The 14367-nt window shown below is 43.0% G+C and overlaps 1 protein-coding gene across 2 annotated transcripts in view; it reads right to left on the bottom strand.

Annotated features, from left to right (window-relative positions):
- LOC146797449 (cullin-associated NEDD8-dissociated protein 1-like) overlaps positions 1 to 13565 on the bottom strand; it is a 276655-nt gene extending 263090 nt beyond the window's left edge. For both annotated transcript variants that reach the window (XM_085624473.1, XM_085624472.1), the window contains exon 1: positions 13376 to 13565. In XM_085624473.1, the coding sequence (XP_085480599.1) occupies positions 13376 to 13443 (68 nt within the window). In that variant the 5' untranslated portion in view covers positions 13444 to 13565. The remainder of the gene's footprint in view (positions 1 to 13375) is intronic.
- Positions 13566 to 14367: the final 802 nt, after the last annotated feature.

A 14367-nucleotide genomic window follows, 5' to 3' on the forward strand; every position in this document is an offset into this window, starting at 1 on the left:
CTATATTGGACACACATATTACAGTACAATTTGCAGATCTAGCGATGGTATATGTCAACAGGCAAATTTTGATGATTAGAAAAAGTAACTTCCCTCCTTTGAATGTATAGGAAAGAGATCTGCATAAATGATGCTCTGGGTAAATTTAAAGGAAGAGAATGGATAAAAACATAAATAACTGAGTGGGACGTATTCGTGGTATAACTAACTGAGAAAGAGAACAACAGACCCTTATGAGGGAGTTATACATTAGGTACAAAATAAGAAGAAGAAACTTTACCATGAAATGCACCGCATAAACACAGGTCTCTTCCCCTCATCACAAAAAACATTGCAACTAAAACACCTGAATATAAAGAAATTGGTAAATGAACAGGGTGTATGGCAATTCAGGTTCTGAAATGCTACACCTCTCACTCCCGTAGTATCAGAATAATAAAATTAATTAAAATGCCTGTATTGTTGACAATAATAAAGATGCAGCCAAGAATGTTCTTGCACTCACTTTGCCGATCACTTGCTGGGTCTGATTTTTTCAAATCTCAGCAATATCCAGACAGACCAACCACTTCCTTTACCAGGGTCTGACCACTTTGCAGTCCCGTTTTTATTCCCTGTCCCCCCAGGAGCTCACACTCTGAATTTCCAGCCAAGATTTTCTGGCAGGAATTTGTCGAAGTTAGATCTTCCTGCGCTCAATTCAGCATTGGAAGCCAATTGTCCAGTACAGAGCCACTCAGTAGAAGAAGACTTAGGCAACGTAGGTGTATGGCTCAGATCCCCTTTGGATGTGTTAGCTCCTATTATATGTAAGAAACATTATAGAAGCCTTCCTCCTACCTGTGGTGCAATGAGTCACTGCATCAGTTGAAGATACTTTGTAAAGGTTTGGAAAGAGCGTGGTGAAAAAAATATAACAATGAGGGTAAAGAAAGTTTTAGGAGGGTTCTAAAGGATTATCAGAAACAGTGCCGCATTGCCAGAGCTAAATACTATGCGAATGAAATTGCTGCGGCCAACAACTGGCCAAAACCCCTATTTAGGGTGGTAGGAAATCTCTCTGCTCAGGCTCTGACCTTACTTTCACAGGACCAATGTGATATAATTGCTGATTTCTTTAGGAAAAAAAGGAGGATATTCAAATCACACTCTCTAAGACATTGACAGCTTGTTCAGTCAAATCCCATCTTTGTTCATCGGGTGGTTCATCTGATGGTTTGCATACTTCTTGTCCATTAGAGGTGACTACTTTTATTTCATTATTGGCCTTGACCAGGTCAGAATCTCTATTGGATCCTTGCACCCCATCTGTATTAGCTAAGTTAGACAAGCCAATTATGGAGCATCTTACCCAGCTCCTAAATGTCTCTCTGACCGAAGGGTGCTTTCCTGTGGCGTGAAAGCAGGCCTTGGCTTATCCTCTACTTAAGAAACTTAACCAGAACTCTCTCAGATGGTCAAATTATAGGCCCATCTCGCTTTTACCAACACTAGCCAAGGTTTTGGAGAAATAAGTTAATCAACAACTTACATCCTATGTTGAGCACAATGAGATATTGCTTCCATCACAATCAGGGTTCAGGACTGGTTACAGTACCGAGTCAACCCTTCTCGGTATTACGGAATATCTACAAGGTCAAGTGGATGCAGGTAGCACTGTAGCACTGATTCTTTTAGATCTCAGTGCCGCATCTTATACTGTGAATCACTCCACTTTGCTTTGTAAGCTAGAAGGAATGGGTATCCAGGGCAGAGCCTTGCTGTGGCTCAGTTCATTCCTGTCTAACTGCACCTTTTAGGAGCACTCACATCAGCATTAGTCCAAACCATGTCACCTAGCCTCGGGAGTGCCGCAGGGTTCTACCCTTAGCCCACTTCAGTTTAATCTATATGCAAGGCCTCTTGCTGAGATTGTGGAATTCCATGGGCTTACACTTTTTTCTTACGCCAATGACACCCAAATTGTGGTATCAGCATGGATGAAGATAAATTCGTTGAAACTTAATGGGGACAAGACAGGGGTTCTGCTTGTGGGCAATCATTCCCACCTCTGGGGTCCTCACCTTTGGCCTTGCAGTGTATTCCGGATCCTGCTCAACGGACTGTGGTCCAGGCTCTGGTGGTTTCCAGGCTGGATTACGGTAACATACTATATCTGAGTGATGCAAAAGCCCTGTTAAAACGGCTTCAAACAGTTCAAAATGTGGCAGCTAATTATTCATCCAACCAGATTCACTTCCTCAGCCAACCTGCTACAAACCTTACATTGGCTACCCTATTGAGCGTCGAGTCCACTTCAAGACACTTTGGTACACGTACAAGTGCCTTGCTAACACAGGGCCTGTGTATTTGAGACAGCTGGTGGCTAGACACTGTCCACATCATACACTTCCATCTAGACATCAGGATCTGGCCATAGTTCCTAGGATCAGGAAGTCTCGTCAGGGTGGACGGGCTTTTTCGTTTCTTGGCCATAAGCTTTGGAACAAGTTGCCACTTTCACTGAAAGCCTGTAATTTGTTCACAGTTTATCGGAAGCAGCTAAAAACCTGGCCGTTTCCATCTTCCCTATAATTGGTTAGGTTATGGCTTTACTTTCCCAGGCTTAGGAGGAAGGTAGTGCTGCGAAAACTATTAGATAGCCATGAGCTTTATAAGTCAAAATAAAATAACAATCAGAATGGTGGGAAAATGGGACTAAGAATGATGGAGACCGATGTCGAGTGATTTGACTAAATCGGCCTCTTCCATATTAATTGTATATGGAAGAAAAATAATAAAGTACAAGTAAAGGTGTTTTTAGGGTTCTATGATGAGTAATGTTTTAGGGTGGTATGGAGTTTAAGGTTCAGGGATATGTAGTGTGGCCCGCTCGACATTTAATTCTGGTTTTCAGAAACAAACCCCCGGAGGAGTGAAAAAACAAAATGACCATAGCCCGACTGAAATTGTTCTTCCTGTATATGGAGGTCATTGTTTTCCCTGACGTGGTCCACCATGCACTGAACGGAGGACCAGGGCAGGGAATGTGTGCATTAGGAGGACAGATCCAAATGGCGAGGACCTCCTAATGCATGAACGGTGGTTGTGCTTTGGTGGATGGGCCACTGCCTTTGACTGGCCATCAGTTCCACCAGCAGTGACTCCACCAGTGGTCAATCAGCAGTCCCGTCCTCTCCAAATGAGGCCAAAAGACTGTACAGGTTTGGGAGGGTGGGTCCTTTGTAGTTCGAACTGGGTGTCTGAGAAGATGCCTCTTACTGGTAAATATGAGTTGTACTTCTATCTTGATCCTGATTATTCAAAACATATGTATATGCTTTGCTACATGAAGGCAATACAATAAAAATGGTTTTACAAAAACACTTGGGTGGTGTGGTTCTACTATCCCACGAAACTCTAAATGATTTTCAAAGTGAGAAATGCATGTATGCACCCATGATCACTTCAGTTTTACGCATGGGAAGAATGTTTAAGGTGTATTTACCTTGCATAACGGAGATTCAGCCTAAAGCCGTGCACCTGCAAGACATGTGATCTTCCACTGAGATATATCTTCTGGTCAATTTTAGAAGCAAATATGTTTGAGTGTCCGAGTGAAAGATTTAAGCCACTGTAAAAATGAACTTTCAGAGGAGGACTACAAAGCCAGCTAAAAAGCATGGGTGCAATCAGCAGCAAGCAGGAAAGATGGGAAATGTGTGCTACCCTGTCCCTGTTTCAGCTTTCTGTCCGGCCTGCTATTCTCTACCTATGGAATTGGCAATCTGTAAATCGATTGAAAGTGCTCTATGACATTGCTGACATTCACAGGCAGACCATAAAGCTCCACTGGTCTGGGGAATGGATCCAAAGTGTTCCCTCTTTCAAAGTCAATGACAACTACTTCACGCACATGCCAGACTTGGGGAGGTTTGCGGTTAGCGACGTCGGAGTCTCCTGGAGGGGAGAAAATATACTGTTTCGTCCCTGGAGGGAATGGAAAGTCACAATAACATGAGTCCTCATTCGCTCCTTGCACCCTACCCCCATTGTCTGAGCTCCCCTTCCACCCTTAAAGGAGCAGTCTGTTGCAGAGAAGCCAGATGGTTTCGGCTGAGGGACTTGGTGCCTAGCCGTTGCTCTCCAAGTGCTTAGTAAACCAGGAGAAAGTTCAGGAAGATATACTCGTGTAAGACTGAAATATTGTTTCAAATTTAAAAGTGCCTTAACTGTGGCTAGCCAAGATTCCCCACAGTGCACCAATGTACAATAAATAATGGATTTCTTGCCCAACGTTTTTGTATCACATCTGGACATGGAAGAAGACACTACCAGCCCAGAGGAATGTTTTCCAGGAGCACGACTGTTTACTGCTGCTTCGCCCTCAAGACCACAGCAGACCAAGTAACTCGAGAACACTCTGCTGTTGTTACCAGAAAGGCAAAGGGAGATGTGTTGCCTGGAGTGGAGAGAAGCTAGTCCACCAACCTGGAAGAATCAGTAGTAGTGCCCAAGCCTGCATGGAGGCAACCTTGAAGAAGGAAACTACCCAGTAGCCATAAGGCCCTTGCATTGCAAATGGTCACAATCACGCAAGAACATTTGGGCCATTAGGAGGTCGAAGATTTTCAGAGTGTATTTTGGGTCTGCACTGTGGTGAACCAGCTTGCCCTCGGCATTCCGGGAACCTGTAAGAGTCGCCTTTCAACTCAAGAGGGATACAGAAGATTTCCTCTTTATCCTTGGCTCTTTGGTTGTCCTGATTCTGGAACCTTCCAAGCAATTCCAATTGTGGAGCTCTCACTTCCTTTTAGTAACCACTGAAGTCTAACCATAGATCCAAGTTTCTCAGTCCCAACTGTGGTTCTACAGTGGGCAGCCAGGTCCCATGGATGCACCAGCCAAATGAACTGCATGACTGTAACTAGCCTGTTCAGAGAGAGTGCAACTGAGTCCGGTATCCACATACAGGCGCCAAAGGAAGCAGGTAGAAAACATACAGGGGCTAAAAAGTGCAGATTAAAAGCACAATAGACCCTGAAGATTACAGACTGAGAGGAGACAAGACGGGAAATCAAGAGACTCTCCGAGGAAGAAGGAAAAGGTTGAGGAGCATAACCAGCCGCCAGAGGATTTAAACACAACAAAACAACAAGAAGACAATGTCTAAAGCCTCTACAGGGGGGCTGGGGTCACAGTAATGAAACAAACATAAGCTAAGCGGTGAAGATAACAAGCAGCCAAAAACAAACAAATTCAGCCAAGAACAAAGGAACAAAGAAGCAGCCATAGAATGGACTCATGGGGCACATAGGGACCAGGGCAACTTGAATAGGAAGCAGATGGCTCAAGATGCACATATAAGAAGCAGACAGCGCCCCAGAAGTGATGCATAGTGGGCCAAGGAGAACAAATAGGAAGCAGGCAGACTGGGGTTGAATTGTATACAGAGCACAGAAGAGAGTAAACAGGGGACAAAAAACACAGGCAGAAGACAAGGGGCAAAAATAAGACACATATCAGTGCCCAGAGAGCCAATGTGGTAGGGATGCATAGAAAAGAAGAATAAATAGCCATAATGTGCAAATATGAGGAAGGCTGGAGACGAAGGAACTGTCAGGAATAGGATAGGGTCGCAGTGGAAAGCAAAAGGGATCATAAAGGAAGGTCTGCAGAGGAAAACACAGGCAGGCTGACGATGCTGGCCAAGTGGGGCAGACAAAGGCTAAAGGGTGTATGTAGTCAGTAGAAGATATGTGCCACACGGTGCAGACTGGAATCATTGTGTGTAGACAGGGGCAAAAAAAGAGCTAGAAAGAGGCAGAACGGATCAGACAGTGGCTAGGAGTGAGGCAATGTATAATGAGGAAGAAGTCTGGGAAAGAGGGAAACAGACCAGTGCGGGGAGCCGACCCGTGCAGAGCGCAACTGAAATATGTAAACAGCAGGTAGAGCGAGACTGGGAGACTGTCAGAATGAAGGTGGGTGTAAACAGAAGGCACATAGAAGCTGAAGGTTTCAGACAGGTGCTTACGGATGCAGGCTGACGTAAACAAGCTACAGACAGGAAGCAGTGGCTAGATAGGAAGAACACGTCCTGATGAGTAGAGATTTAGCAAATGGTTTCGACAAGAAGCCAATCTGAAGGTTGCAAACAGGAAGAGAAATTGGCTCATTGTGTAGACAGAACCAAGGGATGCAAACAGAAAGCAGATAGCCATGGGCAAGAGAAAACCAGTTAGGGGCTGCATAGGAATACCAAAGAAACATTCAGGAAACAAAAAGGCGAGGCTACAGAAAATAAGTATTCAAGCAGATAGATAGTTGAGCAGGAGTGATCCACTCAATAATAAACAATACACACAACAGACATCAGCAACAGATTTATACATTATTTGAAAAAGTGTATACAAATAGGAATAAGCAGGACAGTGGGGCGAAGACAACCACCCTAAGCTCTAAGTAAAATAAGAACCCTCAGGAGGGAGTTACATTTCTAGTTACCTTTCTCTTGGACCTGCAGTGTAAGAAAGCACCTATGTGCTGTGCTGAATCAAAATGTGGAGTTTTAAAAGTCCGTCACTCTCAGAAGTGGGAATTCACTGCCATAATGGCACAACATTATTTGGAGGAAACCAACAAAATTCACGTGTAAAGCCATACCAAATGGTCTATGGAGCAAGACAGCTGTGGAACTGAAAAGAGGACCACTGGATGAAATAACCACCTTTTGAAGACGACACTTCAGCTCCTGCTTGGAAGTAGTTACCGCCATCCCTGCGATAGACAGAAAGGAGGTGAGTACTGGAGAGTTGGGATGAGTATGAGAAACAGGTGTGTGCTTATCTTACTGCACTATCCTAAAAAGACAGAACCACACCAGAGGCCGCTTTAGGAGGGCTGCATTGGGGGCATGGGATTAATACTGGGAGGCGGAGTACATCCTAACTTATAGCCTCAGGCAACATGAATTTACAGATAAAATGGCATATACAAATGGTCTAGGTACATCCAGTGCACATACATTTGGGTAATGAAAGTAGAGGAGAATCAAAGGAAAAATAGCTTTACAAACATGAAAAAGTCTATCAAGTTGCAATTTCACACAAGTATGTTCCTTATCAGAAGAAGCATAAACAAATCAGAGGTAAATACTACTTAAATTAATGTGCAGGCTGATGAATGGTGCTAGTGTTGCAAAGGGAATGAATCTCCAGTGATTTATGAACAGGTTATGCACCCTGAGGTGTGATAGCATGGCAGCTTCTGGCCAGCGGATGCTTGGATGGACTCCCAGACCACAGGGGAACACACTTGCAAATGTGAACGGCTTTTCAGTCCTCTTGCAGCTGTCCCCCTGCATCACAGCACACTCCATGAAGTCTACAAATATAGGACAGCTACACTGAAACTCTATACAGTGGATCCTCGAATGACCACAGCCTGGGTATCCCAACAGCGGTCACTGTTCTCGCTGCCTCTCAGTATGTCACAAACAGAGATGCCCATCAGGCAGCTTCACAATAAAGAGAGAAATCCAGAAATTCTGCAGTTCTGCAACACATACAATTAGTAAAACACAAAAATAAAAAAAACACAAGATGAAGCCTCAGCTCTCGTCTTAAGAGTATTGTCAGGGGACGTGAGTGGCATAAATCTCAGCCTAGTAAATCTGCAGTTGACCTAATTTCACCTATAAACGTTTTGGTACCCAATCAACTTGCTGTTGCTAATGCAAGTGCAGAAAGTTGCAATTTCAAGAGATTTCTAGCAATTCTGTGAAAGTTGTTCATATAGCAAAATCTTGTTTTTCTGTGTTCATACATCAACGAGGAACATTGTGATGGAACATATTGACTGATGCAAGAGCTTTAAAGAAAGTTTTAAAATGAAAATTAATGGATCGTTCGTCACATGCCTCCAAGAGCTAGGCTGCAAACCAGCAAAAGTCACAATAGATGCCAACTGACAGTGAGGGACCAATATGAACCTCACCTAGATAGAACACTGGCACAGCATACTGACCATCTCAGTGGATAGTACCACCACAAGATCTAGAGGAAAAAAGCTGCAACATTCAAAAAAATGGGAGTAGAAAATGTAAGGCTGAAAATGAGCGAAAGAAGATATTAAGGGTCCCGATCATGATGTCGGTCGGAGTTGCCTCCGACCGACGTCATCGCGGAATCGGGACCGACTGACCTGTGGTTGGCAGTCCCGACTGCTTAATTACGATGCAACGACACATGGTGCGGTCGCACACTCCCATTTCCTAAACAGGCCGAAACACAACTCTCATAGGGAAATGGGAGATTGTGTTCACCCCTGCAATGTGTGGTAGGCCCCTCAAGGTGCCTGTCACACGGTGCAGGGATCAACATGGGGGCACCATAGGTGGCCCCTAACCGGAGTCCGCAAAGAGAAGGGGACCCTGCAAGGGGCCCCCAAACTCGATTTCCGACAGGCTTTCCATGCAGGAAAGCCCAGCATGGAAAGTCCGTGAGAAACCGAGGATCGTAATCCCAACGGCAGAAACGCAGTCCATTGGAATTATGGCCGGTCTCCAATTGGCCGATGGGCTCCTTGAGCCCATCGGAATCCAGCTGGAATGACAAGCCAGTTTCAATTCTGACCGCCCATATTGTAATTAGGCGGTCGGAATTTAAACCGACACTCTCAATAGGAAAGCCTCTGACCTTCGGTCTTTCGTAATAGCCCCCTAAGTGTTAGACTAACATTTCGGATAAGAAATCTTAAAATTTAGCACAGGGCTAAAATGCTGGGGTTTCGCACAAATCAATACTTTCTCACTACTGGAATCAAAGGTACGCCAGCTCACTCAATGCAAGCAGCCAAGGAGGCCTGCCAGCAGCAGCAAATCCTTCACCATCTCCCACTGATCTGTTTTAATTAGAGCTTTTAACCGCACAGGTTCAGGTTCTCCATCTCCCGTTTGCAGCCAATTAACATGGGGATTAAATAAAAAGCACATTTTACATAAATCGTCATAACAAATTTGAAAGGTCGACGTTCAAACTGCACACTGTAAGCAAGTGTTGGGGCTATTTTATACCGCAAACACTGTTTACAGCATGGTTTTAAATTCAATAAATTTCCCCTGCCTCTGGAAACAAAGTTTAACATAACATGTATTTGTAATGTGCACGTTCACCCAGAAGGGTATCTTGGCTATCTTGCTGCTGAATAACAGATGTTTATTGTTACCTGACTCAATGGTACTCAAGTTATCGACCTCAGAAGGGTGAAAGGCTGAGTGGATCCGCCTGAGTTGAACCTGTGACCATGAGATCAAACAGGCCCCTACATTGGACATGAGTCCACTAAGCCACAAGACCCAGCCTGGTTTGGTTTAGTCTTGGTTAAGTTCTGTGGTGCCAACCTAAAGAGTGGAATCTAAAATATTTACAAACAGCAAACATGTCGATTGTTTTTTTCACCACATGGACTAATTCTGGAATGCTCTCCCATTGCACCTTAAACTTTGTCCTTCACTGGTGCATTTCAGGAGCAAGCTAAAAACCCACCTCATTAAAATCTTCCTACTTTAGATTCTATTCCTTCTACTCCTACAAAAAATCACTTTGTAAAGTAAGTAAAATATTTATAAAGCGCACGAATGCCGAGGCGTCTTGGCACTAAAAAGGAGAAGTTATGCTTTCTTCTATACATAACACATTAACATAGGTTAAAAACATCTGATATACTCTTAAATCAGTTAAACATAAAGTCTTATTACGAAACAAAACCCCAAATCCCTGAAATTAGCCAGTTATAGTTAACTACACACACATAACTTGCGCTGCCACAATTAAAACCATAACTCACCCACAAAATGAACTACTTGTGACCTCAAAATATAGCTAAACATAACTGGTTAATTTCAGTTTTTCTGTTTTTATTTCGTAATCCTAACTTCACTTTACCATTTTATTTTAATGGAATATATGCTCCTCCACCCATACAGGAACAATCACATGTCAACACACCTACCTTCATACATCCATGCACAAACAACAGTACATGTTAACAACCATAAAACACTAGAGAGCCAGTGTCATATGCAAACACAATAACTACTATACACCCACACAAGCACCATTTAACAATGATAATCAATGTTTACACAACGCCTTAGCCACGTAATATTCTTTAAGCACTCCAAATGAAACATTTTCTCAAACACATCATGTTTTAAGTTTGGGGCCTGATATAGAGTTTGGACAAACCCTCAGTCTGCCCGCCTCATTTAGAGTTTGACAGACCACAAGGATTCAGTTAACGGATCCTCTGTTGGCACCACTGACTGAGTACTTCCTCCCACAGCCCAACGGAGTAGGGGCCGTCGGATGAAGGACTTTACACCATCGCCCTATTTTGGGTGGATGGTGTAAAGTGTTTTTTGTCCTGTCCATCACTGCCAGGCAAACCTGGCAATAAGGGACAAAAAAACAAAACAATAATGAACTTCCTACGCACTGGGAGAAAACACCCAGGATGTTGGGACTAGTAGGAGTTTGTTAAAAAAAATAACTGAAAACGTTTGAAATGTTTGACGGACAGCCATCAGGGCTTAAGTATCATTCATTAACTTTTCCAACACTGACAGGAGCCATTGATGGAGGTTCTTGTAAATTCAGAAAGTTGTCCACAAAACCAGCAGACAACTCTACATTTGGCGACAGAAGTCCCTGGAAATAGTTGAAGTATTGTCCTCCTCTGCAATCTCCGCCACCAAACTCTAAATCAGACTCTTAGTCAAGTAATAACAAGGAGTGCCACAGGCATCATAGTATACACAATACCAAATTATACTACAATAAACTACCATCACAAATACAAACACTCACTACCGTACACATCCACCAGCATACACTTGTATTCCAATAATTTTATGTCAATACAACAACCATCAACACCCACTATTTAAATTGTCACACCATCATGCAAATTTTAAAAACGCCTATAAAAAACAAACAAGAATTAGTGTGTAAAACAAATGGCTTTTCAAGTTGTGTCAAGTAATAATAACTAGGTGGTGATTAATGTTAACCAAGTATGGTGGGGTTGGGACATGAGGTGAAGGCAGCACCATAATTTAAGATTTTCTTTACTGCGAAGTGACTGTCAACATATTAGTCAACTGTAACTTCCCTTAAAGATTATTTTTGTAGTAAATATAAACATATATATATATATATATATAAACATATATTTGCATATAAATATTACACTGGCATCTGTAGGAAATGATTTTTTTTTTTTTTACTTTGATCCCATTTAACAAATCTGCGCAAAACGTTTAGCGTTGGGGTAATTTTAAGAAAAAGTACGCCAAAGCTGTGTCCTTCAATTGCTGTGTGAGTTATCGTTTGCATGGCAGCTGTGCAAGTTATGGATAGTGTGTCTAACCAAAACTTGCACATTTCAGTTGATTTTCCATTTTAAATTTGATAATCCTTGTTAAATCTATTAGGGGGAGAGGACATATTATTTTGACAACTGCAATTATTAAATATTCTTAATTTTAAGACTGTAAGCTTCATGGCTGCCTTGTGGGAAAGTTTATGTGCAATATAGTAAGCCAAAAATAAAAGCAATAGGCCCGAAAAGGTAACTGAGATGGCATAGATCTCATCTGTTTATTAACAAGAGTTACAAAAGCAGTAGATTTTACATTCTTATTATTAAAAGCCTAGGTTAACGCCAATATTCCTTTAAGTGTGGATTATTACACTGTATTAAAACCTGCAGGCAGGTATTTTGATACATGAGTTATCATATTACAGTAGCAGGCAAGAGGTTTAGAGTGGGTTAGCCCTTTGAAAAATCCTGGGTGGTGTAGAAGACTTCTATCATGATAATCCTTAAGAGGCCCTCTTAGGAGGGGTACATTGTTTTGCCAACTGTACATTTGTGCATGTTTTTAATTTTAAGACTGCATATTTGATACTTGCTCGTGGTAATGGTTATGCTAAATATAGTATGCCTGAGCTGGTTACTGTGACAAGTCAATGATAAATCTACAGGCCTCATTTGTTACTAGGAGAAAGTTTACTATGAAATATTATGAAAAAGGCAGCAGGTTTCGCTCATTTTGATAACCATATGCTAAAGCCAGAAGGCATTTATAGGTGGATTGTTACTACACTGTGCTAAAGACTGTAGACATGTATTTTACTACACGTAATCTTGCAATTTACCATAGTAGGCAAGGGTTTTTATGCTTGTTGCCCCCCTCTGAGAAACCCTGGGAAAAATGCTTTGCACTGTTAGAATCCTTCTAGCCCCCCATTTCCAAATTTAATTCCTAGAACATTTAGAATTTTATGACTGTATGCCTGATGGGTGCTTCGAGGGAAAGCTGATGTTCAGTACAGTAGACCTGAGTTGGTTATGGTGTGAAGCCTATTTTAAATAGTATAAACCTGGCTAGTTCATTTGGAAAAGGTACGTCAAATACTATAGGTCTGGTTTGTTTATTATAAATAGTTACAACTAAGCCATGCCTGATTTACTTATTGTTAAAAGTATATGCTTTGTTGGAAATTTGCCCTCTGTGTCGGGTCACTTCAGATTTTTGCCTTCTGCTACTGAAACCATGTTATGTTGCCCAAAGGACTCTGTGCACTTTGCCCCTGCTAACCAGGGTTAAGATTTTTGAATGCCTATTCTCACCAGTTACCAAAGAGGCACTTTCATTTAAAAGCCACACCTACTAGCATGGATGATGCTTATTTTTCATTAACATCCTAAAATGTGAGTCCACGCAACCAACTGCATATGTTTCTAATCAATGCAAAGTGTGGAATAGGGACAGGGTAAGTGAATGGGTATGGAGGGCAGGGCTCTTTAGCCACGCTGCACTCTGCCTCCATGCCTTCAAAGTTTCGGTACTGCGATGTATCTGATCTCATCTGTGGTCATAATGTTACTCGAAATGTCATCGATTATGTTATTTGATATGACATAAATCCTAACATATGGGAGATCCCAGCAGTACATGGTAGAGGCAGGAGTTACCATTGTCAGCTTAATATTATCAGTTTGAAAGCATTCTGGTGCTTGTAATTGTAAATGGTGTTTATATAGCGCTTGCTCCTATAATTCCATTTTAAATTCAAACCTACATGTCCCCGAATGTAAATGATAAACAAGCCTCAGCCTCTGCACCACGGTTTTACTTGGACAAACTGTCACTAAGAGTCACACGTGAGTATCAGGCGTCACATGCAGGCAGACTGCACACTGAGACCTGTCACACACATGCCAACAGCAGACTTGGCCGCTCTGCTGGTGACGTTCAGGGGGCCCCCACCCTCGGTACTGCCCTCACTCTCAGCGGCCCGGCCTCCCCCAGCCCCCTGCCCCGTACCTGAAGTCCTTGTCGCTGGAGCCCATCTTCTCCAGGAGCCCACAGAGCTGGTAGGACGTGCCGCTCATGTTGAGGCCGGAACGGGGAACCGAGGCGCGGGCCTGGGGGCTGGGACGTAGCGGCCGCTTCAATCGGAGCCTCGCACCGCCGGGTTACATGTAGGGCAGGCGCCCGTCACCAGCGACCCTGTCCTGCAGGAAGATGCGCATGCGCGCCGCAGACACCGGCGCCACCACGCGGCGGCCCCGACCGCGCGCACCCAGGAGGCCTGCCAAGCGCCGTTAATTAACATTTTTAGATGATTCGTTAGTGAGAGTTTATGTCCTTGTATAGGGCAAGCTAGCTGCAGCTGTCACTAGCGCACATCTGGTTCTGTCATGCATGATGTGCGTTACAATACGATACTTCTTCGTTGGCATGACTAATAAGGTAGTGTTCCGCTATGTTATTTAGTTAATACATAGCGAGGCATTCACCGGAGAAAAACGACGTTATACAAAATAATCTAATTACACCATGCTTGTAACCGGAAAGGGTCGACACATGCTAGGTGGTAGAAAAACACGAATTCACACATTCGTCTCTATAATACTGTTTTTAAAGTAGCATTAACGCTTTAATATTTAGATAAAAAAAGAAAATGTACCTACTACTCAGAAAATATCAATAGGCTGGTCTCGCACAAAAAGTTACAAGGGTTTCTTACAACTCCGAATGCTATAAGGTTATAATGTTTTAAAATATTCCTCGGTACTAAAATGCAGGGCACAAGTCCCCCACAAAAAGTGGGCGGACTAACCACGTTAGACAGTATGCAAATCATGGTGCGTAACATCAGAGCGCATGACATCATGTCTGTGACATTGGACGGGACATCACATGATATGACATCACCGAAAGCAGCATCACGACCCTTTAACTCGCAGGAAATGACATCACAAGCAGTGAGATCAGATCTTAAGACCCAACACATATGTTTAGCAGGTCTATTA

Source organism: Triturus cristatus, chromosome 9 (genome assembly GCF_964204655.1).
Source record: "Triturus cristatus chromosome 9, aTriCri1.1, whole genome shotgun sequence".
NCBI classification, from domain to species: domain Eukaryota; kingdom Metazoa; phylum Chordata; class Amphibia; order Caudata; family Salamandridae; genus Triturus; species Triturus cristatus.